This window comes from Empidonax traillii, unplaced genomic scaffold (genome assembly GCF_003031625.1).
Source record: "Empidonax traillii isolate 1590-97213 ecotype Southwest subspecies unplaced genomic scaffold, ASM303162v1 scaffold810:size284574, whole genome shotgun sequence".
In the NCBI taxonomy this organism is placed as follows: Eukaryota; Metazoa; Chordata; class Aves; order Passeriformes; family Tyrannidae; genus Empidonax; species Empidonax traillii.
The window spans coordinates 202,939-225,103 of record NW_020956003.1 but is presented as its reverse complement, the minus strand read 5'-3'; the positions used below and the strand labels follow the sequence as shown (position 1 = coordinate 225,103).

General features: G+C 38.8%; 1 protein-coding gene across 1 annotated transcript in view; it reads left to right on the top strand.

Moving 5' to 3' along the window:
- The window catches only part of ANO3 (anoctamin 3), a 70,548-nt gene extending 48,797 nt beyond the window's left edge, over positions 1 to 21,751 (top strand). The window contains exons 14-26 of the mRNA XM_027901753.1: positions 8,312 to 8,394; positions 9,316 to 9,456; positions 9,797 to 9,961; positions 11,197 to 11,233; positions 12,778 to 12,889; positions 14,048 to 14,105; positions 15,225 to 15,322; positions 16,747 to 16,892; positions 17,005 to 17,157; positions 17,627 to 17,774; positions 17,992 to 18,072; positions 18,926 to 19,031; positions 19,810 to 21,751. Coding sequence (XP_027757554.1) covers positions 8,312 to 8,394; positions 9,316 to 9,456; positions 9,797 to 9,961; positions 11,197 to 11,233; positions 12,778 to 12,889; positions 14,048 to 14,105; positions 15,225 to 15,322; positions 16,747 to 16,892; positions 17,005 to 17,157; positions 17,627 to 17,774; positions 17,992 to 18,072; positions 18,926 to 19,031; positions 19,810 to 19,992 — 1,511 coding nt within the window. The 3' untranslated portion in view covers positions 19,993 to 21,751. The remainder of the gene's footprint in view (positions 1 to 8,311; positions 8,395 to 9,315; positions 9,457 to 9,796; positions 9,962 to 11,196; positions 11,234 to 12,777; positions 12,890 to 14,047; positions 14,106 to 15,224; positions 15,323 to 16,746; positions 16,893 to 17,004; positions 17,158 to 17,626; positions 17,775 to 17,991; positions 18,073 to 18,925; positions 19,032 to 19,809) is intronic.
- The last annotated feature ends 414 nt before the right edge of the window (positions 21,752 to 22,165 follow it).

Genomic DNA, 22,165 nt, shown 5'->3' with positions numbered 1-22,165 from the left:
GAATCAGGTGCATTGTAATTATTAGAACTGTGATGGGAAACGTGAGAGTCTGATGCTCCTTTAGTTCTTAGCACAAACTGTACTGTACTGGTTATGATGGATAAACCTTTCAGTCCTGTGTTAAAAGCTTGAAAGGTAATTAATGGCAAGAAATTACCATGCCTTCTAATCTTCCCTTTTCTTTTCCTGAAGACCTGATTCAGAGCAGCAGGATGGAGAAGTGCCATGACAGTTTTATGCTCTGTTGTTTTCCCACGCATCCTTAACTTGGTAATTAAATTGCACAATGAGTAATTCCTTTGAAAGTGTTTAGAAGAAGTCATCTTTGGTCACCAAAGTTTCTGAACTTAAAGAAGTTGCTGTGTTATATGTTTTAGGTGCAGTTGCTTCATCTGCTTTGAAGGCTCACAGCAGTGTGGATAGGCAGTATCTGATCATTAGGTTCCCCCACTCTTGGAAATGTTAAATAAAGGAGTAAACAGCAAATTTTAAAAGTTTTTTAGTTTGGTTGGTTGGTTGGTTGGTTTTTTGTGAGCTTTAGATTTAGTCTGTACTAGGTCACTTATGAATCCACACATCTTATAAAGCCTCAAGTTCAATCAAGTTCAAAAGAAAGTTTTATTTCAGCATTATTATTTTATTAAACCAGTTGAGCTTTAGTTAGATCCTTACCTTCACTGGCATCTTTTGGATTAGGTGATGCAGTAGAAGGGTTGTTGGAATTATAATTCAGCTTTGTTGTCTGCTGAGTGGGCTTGAAATTTGGGGTCGGGCTGTCCTGCTTTACTGTGGGTGATGTGAGAGTGGCACTGATGGGGAACAACGTGGTGGGGTTGATTGAAGAATTATCACTTGGAAGCTCCAAATCCCCAGGAGTAAGGGAGGTGACTGTGGAGTGACTTGGTGCCACTGTGGAATCAGATGTAGCTGCAGCACTTTTGATTGCCCCAGAAAAGTCACCTGTTGTTCTGAAAGTTGCTGAAGTTATTGGGCTCCTGTGGTAGTTGGTGGTGGAGTTATTTGTCCCATCTTTTGGCACATTTGAAGGTAGAGTGGTGCCAACAGAGACCCTCAGGGATGTGGTGTTTACCCCACTGATCGTTTCTCTTCTTTTCGTTACATTTTGATCGGCAGCTGTTCCTACAGCATCGCTGGTGACAGAGGGGCTTAGGGCAGTTGTCCTACGAGGAACAGATCTCTGTGGAGTTGGTTTCACTGCAGACTGAGGGTTATCTGTAATTGAGCTGTTTTGTTTGCTTTTTTCTTTTACTTCTCCAGCCTCGGCATTGCTTCTGTTCCACTGCAGTCTTGCAAGCAGAAAAATGAGAATCATTCCACGAGAGGGTTGCATGGTGTTGAGTTTAAAGTTTGTTTTTTATAGAACCTGCAAGAAATTCACTTTTGTCTATGATTTTATTTTACAAAACAAAGCTACTCAGTTAACACCCAAAAAAGACCGTAAAAGTGTTATACAATACAAATCTCACTAATTTACCACGTGCTGATGCTGGAAATTTTATGACCCTGAGAGTTAAGACTGTTCAGGAGAGACAGACCGGGGAAGTGTTGGTGGTGGAGTTGCCCTGTGTGTGAGGCAACACTGGGAATGTGTGGTGTCCCCTGAGGTTCAGTACTGGTCCCAGTATTAAGTTACTCATCAGTGACTTGGACGAAAGGGCAGAAAGTTTGCTGAGGACACAAAGGTGGGAGGAGTGACCGATACCCTAGAGGGCCGTGAGCTCTTCAGAAGGACCTCGACAGGTTGGAGAGATGGGCAGAGAACTGTGCCAAATTCAGCAAAGGTCCTGCTCCTGGGGGAGAATAACCCCATGCACCAGTACAGGTTGGGGGCTGACCTGCTGACCTGAGAGCCCTGGTGGGTAACGAGCTGTCCATGCACCAGCAGTGCCCTTGTGGCCAAGGCCAAAGGTATCCTGGGTCTGTTGGGAAGAGCATTGCCAGCAGGTTGAGGGAGGTGATCCTGCCACATCTGGAGTGATGTGCCCAACTCTGGGCTCCTCAGTACAAGGGAGACTTGGAGCTCCTGAGCTGGTCCAGTGGAAAGCCACAAAGATGATTAAGGGACTGGATCATCTCTCTTATGAGGAGAGGCTGAGATAATTGTGTCTGTTCATCCTCAAGAAGAGATGACTGAGAGGGAACCTCATCAGTCTATCTGAGTATCTGAAGGGAGGGTGTCAGAGGATGGACCAGGCTCTGCTCAGCAGTGCCAAACAATAGGACAGAGTCAATGGGTATAAGCTGATGCACAGGAAATTCCATCTGAATATGAGGAAGAGCTTCTTTACTGCGTGCACTGCAATAGGTTGCCCAGAGAGGATGTGGAGTCTCCCTCAATGGAGATATTCCAGAACCATCTGGATGCAATCCTGTGCCATGTGCTCTGGGATGACCCTGCTTGGGCAGGGAGGTTGGACCAGATGACTCACTGTGGGTCTCTTCTAACCTCAACCAGTCTGGGATTCTGTGAACAAAAGCTTATTTACGTAAGAAAATTCCATGGTTCTGTAAACAGGCCTCACAGTCAGAAGGGAATAATTCCAACCCACTTTGCTGTAGGGTGAGGTAATGAAACATATATGGATGGCATTCTGGAGGCAATGTTTTCTGGGCAGAGAGCAATTTCAAGAGCACGCTGAAAGAGTTATGCTCCACCGTGAAGAATTGGAATTGTTACAATTAGCCCTGAAAGCTGATGGATAATGTCTTGTGACCCTGAGCAGGGAGTGCCATATGAATGCTGCCAGGAGCAAATTGAAAACCAAGTGTACCCCGGGATTATGAATTATGCCTCATTTGTGTGGAAACTTCTTTTCCTGTAGGAAGCTGGAAACTGTGATTTGCGCATTAATTTTCCAAATGTTAAATTGAAAAGAATGAGAAAAACCTCATCTGGAAGTCCCATGATTTTAGTGGGTTTGCTGTTCAGTGTATCTGTGGGGTTTTGGTGATGGGTGTTTTTTCTATGTATGAGACAGATTGAGATCACGAGTTTTTAACATCATGAGTTTTTAACTCCCACACAAAAGCTCTCATGTGACAGCACAATCAACTGTATAATAAGTGATTCTTCAGCATCATTAAAATTTGTGTGCCCATGTGTTTGAGTACTTTACCATCTGAAGAAAGGACATTTATACCTGGAAAAAGCATGTTTTGTCTTCAGCCTCTGCTTCTACTTTCTTATGCTTTTTCCTGTGGGTTTTTGATTTGAGGTTTGTATTTTTGCTGGTAGGGAATAAGGGTTGGTTTTATTAATTTTGTTGTTTTTTTATTTAGTTGTGTAAATATTACGTCAAGGTATCTCGTTTTGGCTTTATTCTTACTTATTTTGTGGTTTGAAGGTCCCACCATTACTCAAAACATGTGTTTTTATAAAATGCCATTTAAACTACTTTTTAATGTGTATTCCATTTCTCCACCCTGCCTATTTTCCAAGCTAAGATCAGCTCTGTGGTGGGAAGGATCTATGCTTGGAAAACATTTGTAACTTTCTCAACGAAAATAAAGAAGATAACTTCTACTCAAGTATCAGTGAAATTCAGGATAACTACATTGTTCCCAAACAAGAAAGCCAAGGAAAACCCTTTTGAAGTTAAATTATCATCTCCAATTGTGTTTACAGTGAGAACAGTAGGCCTTCAGATGGCTACGAAATGCTGTGCTGTCTGAATCTTAGATTTTGATTTGTTTGTAGTAATAACTGCCAAAAAACCCCAAACAAACGTGAAGAAAAAAACCCAAGGTTTTCAAACACATGCTTTCATTTTAACAGTACTGGTGGTTTTTTAATTCAGTGACATGTCCTTTCCTTTCTTGTATTATCACGTTAGGCATATTAGTGAACAAATTGTGTTTGGTGAAATTCCTTAATATCCATCCACTTCAACTGAACCACAGAGGAAAACTGCGCTCAATTTACTTTGACTTTAATTTCCATTCCTAGAAGAGTGTAAAAAGGAGTCAGTCTCCTTGCTGAACAAATCCTTTGTCGTTTTTGCGATTGTCTTTCTCCTGCAATCTTTGTGGGGGACCATAGGGAGGAAACCTCTTGGTTTAAAAGTTGTAGATCTCGAGCTGTGTTGAGCTGCTTTCTTTTGTGTGCAATACTTAATTCCTCTTTTTTTCTAGTGTAATATTGATGTTCACACAATTTAGAAAAACACTGTAGCTCTTCAGAGACACTCATTACCTTTAGGAATTAATATGCAAACAGCGCTCTTGCAGTGAAACAGCGGTGCTGTAGATTAGCCAAACTTGCAGAAGAGATCAAACCTCAGCAGGTCAAGTAGGCATTTAAGGAAGCTCTGAGCAGATTATTAATGGAAAAAAAAAACCAACAAAAAAAAAGTTGTGATTTTTGATTCACTGGTATTCACATTCCTCAGGTACCAGCCCAGTGGAAATCAGTGCAGTGGGTGTAGGCTGAAGTGAGTGCAACTGCCATCAGTATGGGATTAAGCTGCACTTCAGTTACCTAGATTAGCTCTACTTTTTTTTTTTTTTAGCATGAAAAAGGAGGGTTTTTTTACACAGGATGGTCACCATTATGTTTCTTAGTGCATTATGCAGTCTGCGTTTGTGTCTGTGCTGCTGGAGTCGAATTGCATCCCAGGCCTGTGACAGCTGAGTAAGAACAAAAAGTCACTTCTAGAAGGGGGAAGATTAAAATTTCTCATTCAGTGTGTGGCTTTATGAAGAGATGTAGTTGGCTCTTGTTTGAGGAATTCACCAGGATATGAATGCAATTTCCCATAAAAATGGCCCTCCAATGTGAACCTTAGTGGGTAAAAAGAGATTTTCAGCATGATAAAGTAATTGCAATATGTATTTCCTGACTACAACCCAGCACCTACCAGTGATAGGCATAATGTCTGCAAAATCTCTGCTATTGTCAAGAAAATGATAATTTCAACTCCTTATGGATAGAAAATAGAGTCTTCAGAAGTATAAATTCAAATTGCATTCTTTTACATGTCATTATATTGAACCTTTCACCATTTCCCTACCTTACATTAGTTATTAGAAAGTAATTTAATTTGTGGAGCAAGTGGTGATGGGATAAACAAATAGTTAATGGCACTTTTTTGATCTGAGGTAAAATGTTCATATTTGCGGAATTTTCACACTCTAAAAAAGCCTCATAAAGCAGACCATTTTTATCTTTCTGTCAGTGAACCAAAAATAGATGAAACATATAAAATGAGAGGTAGAGAATTTAACTTCTAGAATTCAGAAAGAAATAATTGCAAATGATGGTCCCAGAAACATACTGGATGTTTGCTCATGTGGCACTTTGCTCTAAAATTCAGGTTGCTCTCCAAGAATTGGATACTTCTAAATTTAATGAGCAATTAATATTACATTGTTAAGCTTAAATGTATTTTTTTGCTCTGAAAAAATTATGTTTTTAGTTTGGGGTGAATTATGAAGAGGAATATAAATATGAATTGTAGTCTATAATTAATTTAATTTATACCCTCATTTACTGTCTAGCAGCTTGACAAGTGCACTGGCCAAACTTCCCAAGTGTGCGTTTCCTGTTCTTTTTCGGTAGAACCAAACCCATCAGAACAATAACAATGTAGTTTCTAGCAGAAGTTGGCTATAAAGTGGCGTACAGGGAATACTTCACCACCACCACCAACGCTCCCCAGCGTTTTAAATGGGTTTTGAACTCACTTTGAGGGAAATTCTACCCTTCCTCGATAAGGAGCATAAATGACCACAAAAGAAAAGTATGAGTTTGAGGGAAATAGCATCCTTTCTTATGATTACTACTTCTCTGCTTTAGTGTTTCAACCACAAAATGGTTTGGGGCTTTCAATTTTCCCAGAAATACATTCTTAAGTAGAATTTGATTACAGCAGTACCAGCCACCTGCCCAAACACAACATAAAGGAATAGTGTGGGCATTAATCAGATCCGCTGATAAGCATTGAAAAAAAAACCCCTTTAGACTTACCTCTGAGCTCTGCAAAACAGGGAAGAAGCTGTTGAAACAGTGCTGTGGCCCAGGGTGCAGTTATTGTGCAGTTATTCTGGTGGGGAGGGGGAGTGCAGGTACAGGAACACGCCGTGCCGGTGACAGGCGGGGCAGCCCTTCCCTCGCCCCAGCTCTGTCATTACAAGAGTCCACAGAAACTGCAGTGCTGCTCATAGCAAAGTGGGCAGACAGTGCTTATTGCTTCATAATTTCAAAGTCTTTGAGCTGGTGTTTCGCAGCAGTGACTGCTCTCTGTAAGCTGTAGGAACCATTGCTCTGTGTACCGTGCAACACGAGATAGCTGCTCCTTATCGCAGTGTCCTACACTTGGTGAGATCAGGACTGGCAAAGGCCTGTCTTCCACAAAATAAAGCAGCAATAGGAGTTCTGTTAAGAAAAGCATGTTGCTGGAAATGGGTCCGTTCCTTATCTCCAAACACGTTCATAGTTGCAATAATTTGAGAGAACGACGCAAATCCAAATTTCCTTAATTTATCAGGCATCATTAATTTTTACATAACCAGCTCAGGATCTGAAGGTTACAACTGTTACTCCTCCCTTTAGGTTTTGTATAAAAAATACTGGATTAAGGTAGGAATGAAAAAGTCAGGTATGTAATATAGAACTTCATCTGCTCGCCTAGTCAACCTGTGACTTTTTTAATCCTTTAATCCTTTATGTATATTTATTCTAGGCTGGTATGTGGTGAAGAGAGACTGAAAAATGTTTCAGTATTGTGTGACCATTTGAGTGGAATGCCAGGGTGTTGTCATCTGCTTCCACTTTAAATTTTTTAAGAACCAAGTGCAAATACTGTTTCACAACTTATTCTTGAGATAAGCATTGAGGATATGGTACCTACAGGAAGTGTTTATGTGGAAGCAGCTGGTGGTGTTTTCTTGAAAATACTGCGCAGACAAGTGGAAATTATTCTGTTAGATGGATCAAGTTCTACTCTTTCTAATATCCCTTTTAGGGGAAGTAAATTGTTTCTGTGGCGTGAGATGGAGTGGTCGGAGAGAGGACAGAGTCTCATACTGTGGTTTTGGTTTTCTGGTTTTTGGTTTATTTCTTTGGAATCTAACATTCTCTGCAGAGTGTACCAGCAAGCTCCCAACTCCACATTTACTGCTATGCCTGGGTGGGACAGGCATCTAACAGACTGGCCACGAGATCTGAAAACAAGCACCGTGAATTTGTGTCCAAATCTTACACAGCATTAACCAAAGGACAAGTGATATACTGGGGTCAACAGTATTCTTCACAACAGTGTTCTTTCTTTTTCTTAAAAAGAAAGGTTGTTTGAGTAGGTATATAATATTTGATGATGTTGATACCCTAAATACATAGTCTGAAACTCTGCTGGAGTTTATCTACTGCAGTGGTACGAAAGTCATACCCCTCTAGCACCGTCCTGGACCTCAGCACTGGCCTGGGGAAGATGTGCTTACTCTCTCTCCTGGTTTTTTAGCAGTTTAATTTATATCTGTAACGAAAAGTAAAACCTGTTTGCCTGAGTGACTTAACACCTGATGGAAGATGTGTGTGACTCAGTTCTTGGCTAAAAGTGTTGTGCACCTGCAGCGTGGGGCCAGAACGCTGGCACTGAGTGCTGGGCCACCGTTCCTGGAAGGCAAAAACCTCCAGGTGTGATCAGATCTGGCTCCATATGGAGGCAAAGTAGTTCAGAGTACTCCAGCTGATATTTTTTTTAGGTGCCAGTTTCAATCCTGAAGAGTGTTTCTCAACAGTAGGTGTGCTACCAAACCTGGAGGACTGTTTTTATTGCATAGTTTTGCTGCTGTAGAGGAGTCCAGCTAAATAAAACTGAATAAGTAACTGAGAAGAGTCATTCAGAAGGGGCCTGGCTGGCCATTACAAAACTCTGCAGAGAGGCAGTAGAGACAGTCCCCTGGCTCCTTATTGAAAATCCTCTTTGCAGTGATATCTTAGGGAATAGATACACCACTTCTTTGACAGGGATGTTTATAAAACATTTGGAAGAGGCGTGCTTACATAATATTCTTGGGTTCTCTTTCTCTGCTTTCCTCTTTGCATCCACAGCATTTAACTGCAACCATTCATCATTTGTTCTGCTGACAGTGTCTCACTTTTGTTTTACTTAAGATTGTATCAACACACAGCCAACCTTTTCTGTCTCAACCATCAAACGGCACCCTGCTTGTTTTCTGAAAGCTTAAGAACTACTTGTTGACTACGTGGACTTTCATGAGATCTGCGTGGCCCTTTTTTTTATTTTTATTTTTCCTTCTGCTGTAATTAACCTGCAGTTGTTTTCCACAGCAACAGTCTTCCTAGAGTTTTGGAAAAGGCGGAGAGCTGTACTGACCTATGACTGGGACCTCATAGACTGGGAAGATGAAGAGGTAAGAAGAAACAGAAATAAACGTGTAAAGTTTGCTGTCAGCATGATTTAGGTGGAAATGTGAATCCATATTGTGTTTTGTCATCTGAGTTTGTCATTCAGATTGCATTTCTATTTAAAACACTACTTGCAGAATAAACAGGTGTATTTGAGACTACACAAGGATACTTGGCCTTTTGCAGCTAGCATTATAATTCCAAATACAATTTTACAGGTATCAAAAGTATCCTTTGAAAAACTTGAGTAGAAATACTTCCCGTGCAGAGTACAGGAGCTACTACTGATGTCAGCACAGATGCCTTTCTTTTCTGTGGTTTCTTGTGGTGGAAATTCGTGGTCTTGACTAAAAATGGGACCAAGGCAAGCAAAGGGCCAGAATTAGATTTTATATCCTTCTGAGAGGCATAGATTATCCCTTGAACATTCTGCTATCAGCATCAGCAATAATAAAATGATTTTATTATTTCATAAATCATTAGTTAACATAGCTGTAATTTGACTGTATTGATGATTTAATTGCAGTTTAAGTTGATAGACTTTCCTTGTTTAATAGCTTTCCATATAGCTTTGGGTAGATACAAGCTGGTGGCTTTTAATAAACGGTTTCATATCACAAAAAGCACCATTATAACTGGCATTAGTGTTCTTATCAACTTCTGCAGACAATCTCGTGTCTAAGTCAGAAATGTCTTCTTTTTAATACCGTCACATAGTGGGGAAGGCTCTTTAAGGTTTCTGTCCTTTGCTGGTCTCTGGCACTATATCCAAGGATTTTCAAAAGAACAAATTATTTAGGTATTTGAGTTGAAGCATTATAAAAAATAATTTGTATCAGTGCGATTTCCTGCTTTATAGCACATATATGTCTGCTTCTTGGGAGAAATAAGTAATGCAACAAATGGAATCCATCCTGTCGTTCCAGGAAGAGCTGCGTCCCCAGTTCGAAGCTAAATATTCCCAAGTGGAAAGAGTAAATCCCATCACAGGAAAACCTGAACCTTTTCAACCTTTCCCTGATAAGCTCAGTCGACTGATGGTGTCTGTCTCAGGAATATTCTTCATGGTGAGGTTTAATAATATTAGAATTACTGCATTGTAATTAATTTTACTCTGATGTCAGTAGTGCATTCGTTAGGATTATATAAGGCAAAACTGATTGTCTCAGTCTTACTGCTTGTTTAGGGATCTCATTCTTTCAGAAGATGGAATATAGTTACACTGTCAAAGAACAGTAAAAAAAATTTTTTTAACTCATCTGGTATTTTTGTTCTCTCAAGTTCTGCTCTCCAAAGCAAATGCAAACCCTCAAAACACTTGCTGGTTTATTATTCCAGTGGATATTATTTTAGATGTCATCTCTGTCCTTTGGGCTGATGTCTCTGCTTGTAAATGCACCCCTGCAGATCTCGCTGGTCCTCACTGCAGTGTTTGCAGTGGTGGTGTATCGCCTGGTCGCCATGGAGCAGTTCGCTTCCTTCAAGTGGTATTTCATCAAGAAGTACTGGCAGTTTGCAACGTCTGGCACTGGTGTCTGCATCAATTTTATGATCATCATGTCGCTCAACGTGGTAAGTCTTCCGCTCTTTGAAAGGAGGGATCAATTTAAGAGTAAATTTTTACAAGCTTGCTGAGTTTACCGTGTATCACTTATATACACATGTTGGTGCTTATTCACGTGGCAGTGTCTGAAGCTATCATTTCAGGAGGTTCTCAGTGGTTTTCTCTAATTCCTCTTTAATTTGTCAAATCACAGGGGTACAAACTCCCTGCTTCCTACATTTGCATTTTAGTTTTTTTTTTTTTTAATTACCTTTTATAATACATCTCTAAATGGAACTACATAATTTCCTTGGCTGAGAATTTATTTTTTTAGCTTGTTTTTAATTGATGACTTTCAGTTTTTCCCTTTCATTTAAAATGCAGCTGTGATATCAGTGTTGCACATTCCTGGAATGACTGTGCTACATGATTTTGGTGTAAGTTTTTCTGTCCTGTGACAGCAGGGATTTAATCACTTGCTGTTGCAGCACTGTGTACATGGATAGAGACTCTATTCTTTCAGCTGCAAGATTATTTATCTTATTCCTGTTGCCATGCAGGCACATATAGGTGAAAAGGAATAACAACAACAGCAAACAATGGCTTTTAATTCTCTTAAGGAGATTGTGTGCTCGTTTCAGTAAGAAATGATTCTTCCAATCAGAGTTGTGTATTTATTTCTGTTATTATACATGATCACTCTGAGTCATAAAAAGTATGTTCAGGTGACCAAGCAAAGCTACCAAAAATAACTTGTTATTTATAGTAAATACTCAAGGAAATATTCTTCAGAGTTGGTGACTGGGCCGTGTCAGCCTGGTTGGGCTCTGTCATTTAAAATAAAGAGTCAATATATTGGAAAATAAGGAAGTTTTCTGTAGAAGGCTGATATCCTCAACCAGTATGAACCTCCATGCAAAGGAAAACTGCGCTGTGTAAAGGCTTTTGTCTACTTTTAGATGACATAGGTTTGTCTGAATATTTATCTTGGTTTATTTGTTCATTTTGTCTTTATTGTATATTTAACATATATACTTACATTTACATGGATAAAGAGAACGGGACTAAAGGAGTTCAGCAAAGTCTTTATAGGAAACAGCACATGAGGAGCTACAGCACCACCCTCCCTTCTCTGTCCAGATACTGTGATGCTGGGGGGCAGCACAATACATACCTGTGCTTCTGGTGCTTGTTCTCACTCTGGATTTGACATCACAGCAGCCAGGATGTGCTATACTTACACCACCTCTTACTTCTGTTTTAGGTGTATGAGAAGGTTGCCTACCTCCTGACAGACTTAGGTATGTAGGTTCTCACTAATGGTGTGGCTCTTGCTGGCTGTGGCAAATGACTTTATGCTTTCATGAAGGAGGGTTTTGAAAACTTCATATTACATATACATAGAAAAAACTGTCATCTTATTTTGAAACAAAAGTCAAAACACATCCTTTCCTAGAGTACTGAAAGGGTTTTTTCCATTTTCTCCAAATCCTTGTTTATTTTTTAGTAATTTTCAATTTGAACTTTCATGTGGAAAAAAAAATGGGTTAAGACAAAAATTAAGTCGTCCAAGACAAAAACGTTAAGTCAGGAATTTTAAAGTGGCTCTAATTCTGTCACATTAAAATTTTACACTGAAGCCTCTGGTCATGATTCAGTCAGAGAGAAAAAGCTTTCTAACTCGTAGGAAACAAGAAAACCAAGACAGAATTTATGATCTCTGACTGTTTCAATGTGTTACCGTTTAGTGTTTTTTTACACACTCACTTTTAGCCCATGTCAAAACATGCAAGTCATCTTGTCTTGGTTAAACACAGGCTGGCTGCTTATATTCATCAGCTCCCTCTTCTGGTTGAAGTATTAAACAAGGTGCTCGAAACTTTAGAGTGTTTCGGTGGATTTTTTCCCAAAATATATGAAAGAAGTTTCTTGAATTAAATATGATGGGGCGTTAGGTGCTCGATCTAGGTAATTCATTACTCTTCCTAAGGTGTTTTACATCAGAGAAGGACACTTTAACTTCTGGGAACAAGTGTCCATAGGTAAAGCTAGTATCCTATCTATTTGTATCCAAATTCAGTCATTAGGAGACCATCGTAATTAAATAGTACGAGTTTTAACTGGCAAATCCAGGCAGTGTAGACTTAGGGCTCGTGTGTGTGCTTTAATGTCATTTTTGGTGTAGTATATTCCAAGTTTGACACACCCATCAAAGATGAATTTTTTAAAAATTTATTTTGAATCGTTATCAGCAAGTTCTAATTCAGATATAAGTAATACTCTACAAACCTTAAGGAAAAAATATCCAAGGCAGTGCAGACCCACACAGAACACTTGTAGCCCTACAAGCATTTCTGTGTTTCTTTCCGAAAGAAGCCAAGAAAAGAACCTCTGTCCTTTCCTTTGCTTTTTGGTCTTTTGTTATTGTTGGTTTGGGTTGGGCTTTTTGTTTTGGATTTCTTTCGGTCTTTGTTTGGTTTTGGTTTCTGTTGTGTTGTTTGTTTTTTTTTTTTCTTTGAATCAAAATACCTTTAAAGATTCACAGTGAATTCAGAATTTTTTCATGGAAATGGAACAGGTATCTTCCCACAGAATTGTTATCTATTTGATAATGATTCTATCCTGTACTGCATCTCCTGTTTCCACAGAGAAATAGCATAGTCTGAGCTGGGGCAGTGGTTTTGTGATCAATAGACTGAACACTTTCAGAGGAAAAAAAATTGTTTACAGCCTGATGAGGCAACATGGCTTGAAACCATTGCTTGTTTTGTTAGTGTTGATTTCTGTGTTACTCATAACTCGATCTCTTTTTTGCTTATATAATGTATATTGTGTCTTTCTGAAGAGCACCCTAGAACAGAATCTGAGTGGGAAAACAGCTTTGCCTTGAAAATGTTCCTCTTCCAGTTCGTCAACTTGAACAGCTCTATCTTCTACATTGCCTTTTTCCTTGGCAGGTAAGTTATCTTTACCACCTGCACGTAAAGGAAAACTTGCACAGTTTGAACTGTAAGATTTAGGTGCTAATCAGTTTCTGGGAATAATTAGTGTTTTTATTTGTATGTGGGAATAATTAGTGTTTTTATTTGTATGTGCACGTTGGGCCCTTGAAATGTTTACCCATGAAATTAGAGAGTAAAAATTCTGCTTTTTGAATGGGTTTGTATGTATGACTTTCCTACAAAATGAGAATTCAGAGCTTTTGAAAATACAGCCACTGCCTAAATGTGGGTCTGTACTTACTCCTGTGCTAATAGGCTTTATTAATTATTTTCTTTTTAATTCCCCATGACTTACATTTCCCAGGGTGCATTTCTACAAGCAGCAAATATTGTCTGGCAAGTCCTTTGCGAGAGTAGGAAGCAAAAATACTGGATCCAATTTTTTTTTGTGTGTATCTTTATCCCAAAGCATGAGATAGAGTGCAGGTCTAACCTTCCTTCACCTTCGGTTCAGTTTTGTTATGGTCACCATTCCTCCAGAACCTACAGAATATTTTGGAGCACCTTCTATAAAGTGTAATTTCAGTTCAAGATTGTTTGGGAAAAAAAACAACAAAACAACAAAACCAAACAAGCAGAAAAACAAAAAACCTTTTTGTAAAGTCTGCTGGTGATATCTGTTTGTTACATCCACTGGTGCATTTGCCATACAGTATCTAAGCTTCTTTGTGTCTTGCTCTCTCCTGTGTCTGGTAGGACCAGGCATGGGTTTCTTCCTCTGTAATTTATAACTTTCACTGAGGTCATCAAGAATTTTGATTCGATTTGCTGTACAAATCAAGTGTACACTTCAGGGGGGAAGCAGATCCCTGTGCTGCACTAAATTCCAGTGTGTTGCAATGGCTTATCTCCTTAGATTAGATCTGAATAGCTGAGATCTAAAACCTCTGACTAGTATTTTTGTTCAGGACACAATAAAAGCTTAGGATCATTTGCAAAATGATGGTCCTTGTTTGCATTCTGAAACTTCCATATCCTACAGATACCAGGTTTAAGCCTGTGTGATTTAATCTTTTGACATTTCCTGAGTTTATCCGGTGGATGTTGTGAAATAACTACTGATAGAGGGTGTTCTTGGAACATCCACTGAGAAACAGAAATCTTATTTTCCAGGTTTGCAGGCCGCCCAGGGAAGTACAATAAGCTTTTTAACAGATGGAGACTGGAAGAGGTAAGCAATCCTGGTTTGTGTTCCTGTGATATTTCCAGGAGCAAAAAGGAAATGGCTGAAGTTTGAATGCCCATTTTGAAGATTTATTACTCTATCTACGTGCAGCAAATAGTAAATTTTTATTTATAGCAAAGGACAGGAAACAGGAGATGTGTTTTTCCTTCCGTGTTCTCCTCTGTGGTGAGTGACTCTGCCCAAGAGACACAGTTCTTTCTGCCTCTGTCTTTGGGAAGAGTAAACAGTGATAGTCCCTTTTACCTCACAAGCATTACCAAGTCCTACAAGATTGGAATCTCCTGAGCACGTGGGATTTTTGAACAGAGGACATAAATATAAAGCCATCAGCTTCTTAAATTTCACAGAAAAGATGCTGATCTGCTGGAATGGGGCCAGATGAGGGACACAAAAGGAGTCAGAGAGCTGGAGCATCTCTGCTGTGAAGAGGGCAGGCTGAGAGAGTTGTTCAGCCTGGAGAAGAGAAGGCTCCAAGTTTGGACTTGATGATCTTAGGAGGTCCATTCCAACCCAAGCTAATCTATAATTCTATGATTTAAAAGAGGAAAAATACTATTTTGAAAATTTAACTTGAGAGGATGTTGGGATTGCAACTCACCAGCACGCTGAAGTTATCTCTTATCTCTGAAAACCTGGTTTCTTTTATTGAAGGTTGATAGAATAAAACATCATAACTTTGTAGTCCATGGTCTGAAAAAATGGTTCTGTAATTACTAAGTATTTTAATATGGCAATCCATTTAGTTAAGATACCAGTACCAGAAATTCAGTCTCTCTTTAAACTTCGAATTTTGGAAATGGTTCCGTTCTTTTGAAATGAAGAGTATGTGTTGATCTAAGTGAAATGGTCTGTATCATTTGTCATATATCTAGCCCCCCAGTACCTTTAACTTAGGTAATATGATCTAGTTCTCCAAGAAATAATAAGTTTGTTCAGCTGAAGTCTGTGTTAGTATTTCTCTTATAAATATTTTTTAATATTTCTGTAGATAGAGATTGGTGTTTTTCACCAAACGTATTTAGTGTTTTCCGTTTACCCTCTGAGCAAATGAAAACAAAAGAATTCTCTTATTTTACCTTCTGATCTTTTTCCCCTTCATTTCAGTGTCATCCTAGTGGCTGCTTGATAGATCTGTGCTTGCAAATGGGAGTTATTATGGTTTTAAAACAAATGTGGAACAACTTCATGGAACTGGGCTATCCGTAAGTTCAGATGTTAAAGTTAATTTTACAAACAGGGAATACATTTTAGGGTGAGTCAGTGATAGGAAGAAGTATTTTTGCGTTTGGAGACTGTTTTCACTTTTTGCATCTCACATGCTCTAAGTTTGTTCCCAAGGAAAGCATTAACTGCTGCTCTGAGGCAAAGCATCCTGGGGTATGTTAACTGTCTAAATTGTTTATTATGATTTCATTTTCCATGATACAAACAGAGCTGCCCAACTTCTGAAGAGACTAGTGGGGTAAGAGTCTTAACAGTTCTCTTGGAACTGGAAGAGTATGTTTTCAGTAAAAGGTTGATCATCAAATATTAATTCAATTGAAGTCTCAACCATGAAAATATGTCAGAAAGGGTTATGCTCACAACATGCAATCAGTCTGCAAATGAGAGGCAGTGTACTGTATGTTGTGAAATGGGGATTTTTGGAAGGGAGAAACCTACTTGAACTACCAGTCTTCCTGTCTTCTCAGCCTAGCAGGATCTTAGCTCTGTCTAGAATTTATTTTAGACCATGCTTGTAGTCTGTAATGGGAGGAAGAGTTTTGTTTTGACAAAGTTGTTTACAACTTTGGCAACAACAATTGCTCTTTCGGTAACAAGAGAGATCAAGAGGCAAACACTAAATTAGCTTGAGAAAAAAGTAGTAGCAGTTTATAAAAATACTTATAAGAAAGTTGTTTTCCATCTTCAGTCTCTTTTCCTTAATATCTAGAAACAAGCAGTAGTCTTTAACTGCCCCCTCTGTCAGTACTGGATAATACTTCGTATTTGTATAACACTTTAATTTGTGAGCTATTATCTACTTAATATTTATTACTACTTTTTGAAAAGATATCTGCACAGCTTTATGAAAAATAGACTTAAATATTTGTAGCTTTAGCATTCAACAGCACGTTTTTAAACCCTTTTTCCTACTTCAAGAAAAAAGCTATTCTGTAGGGCACGTAGATCTTTAGGTTTGTTCAAAAATAGATGTATTCCCTGCATTCTAGTGGGTTCTTACTGAGCTCCACTTAGTTTGTCTTTTACAGAATTGAAAATAAAATTATTTGTATTTTACTGCTCTTGCTATGCATTTTTTCCTTTTTCTTTTTTTTTTATTTATTTAGTCTTTCAGGCAAATGCTCCAAAAAAAGAATCTATGTAAACATGTTCCATGCTCTGGAAAGCTTATTTGTACAATGCCCAACATGCTACATTAAGGACAATTAAAATCATAATGCAGAATTTTTAGAACTTTTATAAGTTCTTTGAATTGTATCTTAGATGATATTGTAAATATTTCCAAAACTCGCCTAAGTAAGCATTCAGGTGCTATTCAAAATAGGCCTACTTGCTTCAAAACAATTGAAGTTTTAAATTACTGAGCAGATGCAGCCAATAATACTGTTTTTATCTGATAAAGTTTATTACAGAATTGGTGGTCACGGCGCAAAATGAAGAGGAGAGGGCAGTCAATGGAGAATAAAATTTCTCTACCTCAGTGGGAAAAAGATTGGAACCTGCAGCCTATGAATCTCCACGGCTTGATGGACGAATATTTGGAGATGGGTGAGCACATTTCGGGGGAGGTGTTGGTTTCCTTCGGAAAGACGAACCGTGTGCTGCATTGCTGGAAGATCCTTCACATTTCCCGTTTCTAACCGCAGAAATGCCTGTCTAGTTTTGCAGTTTGGCTTTACCACCATCTTCGTGGCTGCCTTCCCTCTGGCCCCTCTGCTGGCCCTGCTGAACAACATCATAGAGATCCGCTTGGACGCCTACAAGTTCGTCACGCAGTGGCGGAGGCCCATGCCTGCAAGGGCAACAGATATAGGTGAGAGAACTAATGACCATCTCTTTGTGTTTTCTTCTTTAAAACACCTGAACTCCTGAAATATGATGATGCTATAACCTGCAGATCTCAGTGACCACTCCCCTGCTCAGCAACCAAAGGATACTCAGTCGCTTTGTTGAGAGGACTCATCAGATTTGTTTTTCGTTGCCAGTAAGGAATCGTAGTAGTTTGAATATTGAAAACAGGCTCAACAGGCTTCTGATTTGGGGAACTCCAGGTTTAAAACCAGTTGAATTTAGGAATTAAATAGAAGGGCTACATTTACTTTTGATTTAAAACTGAATCTTGACTAGTTTTTCTGACTCATAATTCTTTCACAGTAAGAAAGGAAAACTGTATGACTAATAATGGTTTTGTTATCATAGTATGACTTTATAAGACTTAATATGATTATTAGATTAATATGATTATTAAATGACTCCTCTATTTTCGTTTCTCCTGTTTCTAGGTATCTGGTATGGAATTCTGGAAGGAATTGGAGTTCTGGCTGTCATCACCAATGCCTTTGTTATCGCCATTACTTCTGATTACATTCCACGTTTTGTCTATGCATACAAATATGGTCCCTGTACAGATCAAGGGTACAGACAAGAAAAGTAATTAAGATATTTTTTATATATACATATATATTTCAGTGGAAGCACACCTTTGCTGCTGTATTTTTGTGATGACATACTGAACATATAACAGATATATTTCTCAAATAAGACAGTGTGCTCACAGTGTGTGATAGCAGAATGTGCCTACATACAGGATCTCTGCTGTACAACCACTTTGTGAGGAAGGTCCTGACCCTGTGGCTTTTTCTTTCAGATGCTTAAAAGGATATGTCAACAGCAGTTTATCAGTGTTTGATTTGAGTGAGCTTGGGATGGGATACTCGGGATACTGTCGGTACGTTTCTGAGCTCTGCCTTCTTGTAATCCCAGCATGGACATTAATGCAGACAGTAAATTCAAAGTCAGGGCTTAAATTGCTGGTATAATAGTTTCCTTTTTCCCCTGTGAAAGCGTTGGAGTTCCATGTTTGTTCAGCGTGAAGTTTCAGGTGCAAACACTGTCTGGTAGGACACACTGCTAACACACTGAAAACCTGTGTTCTGAGTTTTTCCAGGACTCTTGCAAAACATCATCTTTCATGCCTCTATGAATTATTTAATTTTAAAGTTTCACCACCTGCCAAGAAGGGTAAAAGTTCTCATTCCAGTTTCGTTAAGCACTCTGAAGTCTGTTCATTAAAATACGCAGTTAAAGTTTTTGTGGCTCTAGCCCAGGCTGAGATTGCAAACAGTTATGCAAAATGAATATAAGAAATTGAGTATAAAAATGAAATATGACATTGCATGCGTGAACTCCTGGTTTCAGATTAAGTTTTTCCATGAGCATTAGTTTAAATTAGAATTGTGTTACATTTATGCCAGCCTTTATCTGGAGAACCTTAAGTGCTTACAAACAAAGACGAGAACAAATTGAGAGTCAACACGTTTGAACTTAACACTTCAGCTTTGTAACAATGAAAGAAATTATTTGCTCTGGATTTTTGGAAGCAAAAAGTACCATCTCATAAACAACAGTATTGAATACCCAGTATTGTGGACTGTTCTCCTTTTCTGTTCCATTCCTCTTGAAGTCTGCTTTCACTTAAGTTTCTCTCCTTTTAGACAGATCTGGGATGAACTAGAGATCCCTTGACCACGTTCGGGTTTTTGAGCACAGGGTAACTTATTTGGTTTCTCTTTGCTTTGCAGGTACAGAGACTACAGAGCCCCACCCTGGAGTTCAACTCCATATGAATTCACTTTGCAGTTTTGGCACGTCCTGGCAGCACGGCTGGCCTTCATCATAGTATTTGAGGTTAGTCTTGGAAAGGAGCAATTCCTTTCTTACTCTTAAAAGCCTGAGCTGATTCTTTACAGTGGTTCTGTAAGTAAATTTCCGTTTTCATCACTTCCTTGTTCATTATGGTCAAGAGACAGGAAAAAAAAAATTGTCTTCCCCAAATTGTTGTCTGTCAGCTGCTTCGAACAGAATTGACAGAGCTTGCACTTATTTTAGAGTCCCTCTAAAATCGTATTTCCTTAACAGTCATCTTATATGTCATGTTGGTTCCCAACCAAATCTTTCACATTGTATTGAAAAAGAGGAAATGCAAGCGTTGAGTACATTAGGCATGGTTATTACAAGATAAAATATGTGTTAGGAAAATGGTACATTATTCTAACCTAATATAAAAGTAGAAATCTGTGTATTAAGTTTGAAGAATATATTGCATACTATTCAGGAATCTGGTTCCTATTTCCATTACAAGCCCTTAACAAAGACTGCTTGTAGTTAATGCTTGCATTTGTTAATCAGACTAGCATATCCTGCAGTCACATCTTCATTTAAGTCACTAACTATACCCTTAATTTTACTTTTCAGAAGACTTCAGCATTTCCCCGTTTCTGTTAGACCACTCATTTATTCCCTTAGGAGCGTGTGGTTTTATTAAAAAAAGCAAAGCAGTCGCCTGGCAGTCATGAATTGAACCTCAGTTCCAGTTTTACTGCAGGCTCTTTCAGCTTTAAAATGTGGACCTAGAAATGAATAATTACCCATTTTTGAAGCACTTATTTTTTGTTCTGATTTTCAGCACCTTGTTTTTGGAATAAAGTCCTTCATTGCCTACCTGATTCCAGACATGCCCAAAGACTTATGCGACAGGATGAGGAGGGAGAAATACCTAGTCCAGGAAATGATGTATGAGGCTGAACTGGAACATTTGCAAAGGGAAAGGAAAAAGAATGGGAAACAGTATCACCATGAATGGCCTTAGTCACTCCCTTGCTGCAGCAAAAACACTGTTTGAAGCTGAAGAGTGCAGTTACAAAGTGAAGGCAGAGTCGGGATGGGTGTGTGAGGTCCGTTCGTGGTGTAAATATGTTCTTGCTGGGCAGTGCAGCTGCTGACTTCGGTGGGCACTGGCAAACAGATGTTTCTAATGGTGGCAGTGAAAAGCCTTACCTGTCACTGGTCTGTGGTGAGCTCCGAGGAGAACTGGCACTCAGGAACGTGCAGGCAGATTAAAAGCTTGGACATGGGTTTAAAAAAAACGTCCAAGGAATGTTCATGCTGCTCGTGAGGGCGCAGCGTGAATCTTCAGCGTGACGAGATTGTGAATTACCAGCGGAACGAGAACAAAAAAATCACCTGCGAACTTAAAGAGGAGTAAGGGCATGGCTAAAACCAACTTATATGATATCCACTACTTCTACAGCTTCTGATTGCTCAGTTCCATCTGTAATGCCTCTAAAGAAAAGAGCAATTGTTGCCTTTGTGGCCATAACTTGATCTTTCAGGCTTACTGTTTTGTCAGGTTTGTCCTAGTCTCTCGCTGAGATTGTGGATGTGGTCCTACCCTAAAAAAAAGGGGTCTGTGGCTGCTTAATATATATACTATGCAGTTTAAGATTTGCACATCAGTGTCATTAATTTATCCTTCTAGTTGAAAACCAAAAAAATTCCAAAATTTTCAAAAAGAAAACAGCAGCACTAGGAGAACGCATCGCATTGCCCACATTGCAGCTCTGTTTGAAAACGACCCAGCTGTTGAGTTGTCTTTCCACTTGTGTGTGTGTGGAAAGGCCACCTTCACACGCTTCCAGGGTGAAAGAACTGTCATTTTCATGCTCTGATGTAGCATGCAGATGTCTGTGTTGCTGTTCCTTTTGACCTGTCTGGGCAGTGATTCCACGACTCCGCAGAATGCTAACTTGAAATATTCCCATGCACTGCAAATGACTTAGTCTTCAAAATACAATTCACTTTTTTTTATAGTATGCAAGCTTCTGCAGATATGTGTCAGATGTACAGTATAACATCGTGACTTGCTTGTTCAGGGAAGGAGAAACAGTTTATAACAATGCTCTTCTTACTGTAATAGTAAATGTTCCAGTAACATACACTTCTTCTATTGGCCTAAATATGTCAAAACATGGGAGATAGATACAGGCAAATATATATACAGATTGTATATAAATGCATACACACACAGTGGTTACTTTTATTATTATTATTATTATTATTATTACTACTACTACTACACCTTCTTACAGTTTGGGGGGGGGCTTTTTGGATAAAATCACTATAAAAAGTAGATGTTCATGTAAGAATCGAATTTGGGGTTTTATGTGCAAACAGCATACTACAGTGTTGTTTGTGGTTATAGTCAAATTTTGGTGATGAAATTGTCTATTACCGGCATTTCATAACAGGGGAAAAGCACTTAAAAAGTTTAAACAGGTTTGCAGGGATGCCTTGCAGAGAGGGTTGTGGAGAATCAGAGTTACAAGTTATGTTTCTCCTATACAATTTTAAATAATGTTTCTCTATATTGAATGAGAAAATAAATAAAAAAAAAAAGGTCAGAAAGCACAGTAACTATAAAGGCTGCAAATTTTAAGATAATTTTAAGGGATGCAGCAAAATTGCTGCTGACAGATATGAAAGGACCTGAATTTTTATTATTTACAATACCCTATTGAACTAAAAAGTGTGATTCCAATATTCACTTGCATCTCTTAGCACAATAATTTTTAATTGTTTCATCATATTAATGAGATTTCTTGGTTAATTCCTGCTCTCTGTGACCAGACAAGGCAACTATAGGAGTATCTACAATATTGCGTAACAGGAGGAAAGAAATTTGAATACCTGGTCCAATCAGATGTGTTACCCATTCATTCTGTGATAAAGGGCTGGTGGAACTCAGTTTCCCATGTTTTGGAAAGGCTGTTTCGCTTATTCATATTCTGGGTTTAATGCATTAAGTTCCTCAGGAGTCATTATCAGAAAAAAAAAAAAAAAATGAGTGCACTCTCCTCGGTGCTTAAATCACAGCATTTGATTTAATGGATTGTCTCTCTGTTTCATTCCGGGGATTATCAAGCACAGTTGGGCAGCGTTAACCCTGTGTCAGAGTTTTTGTTTCTGTGCCACATAGTGATCGT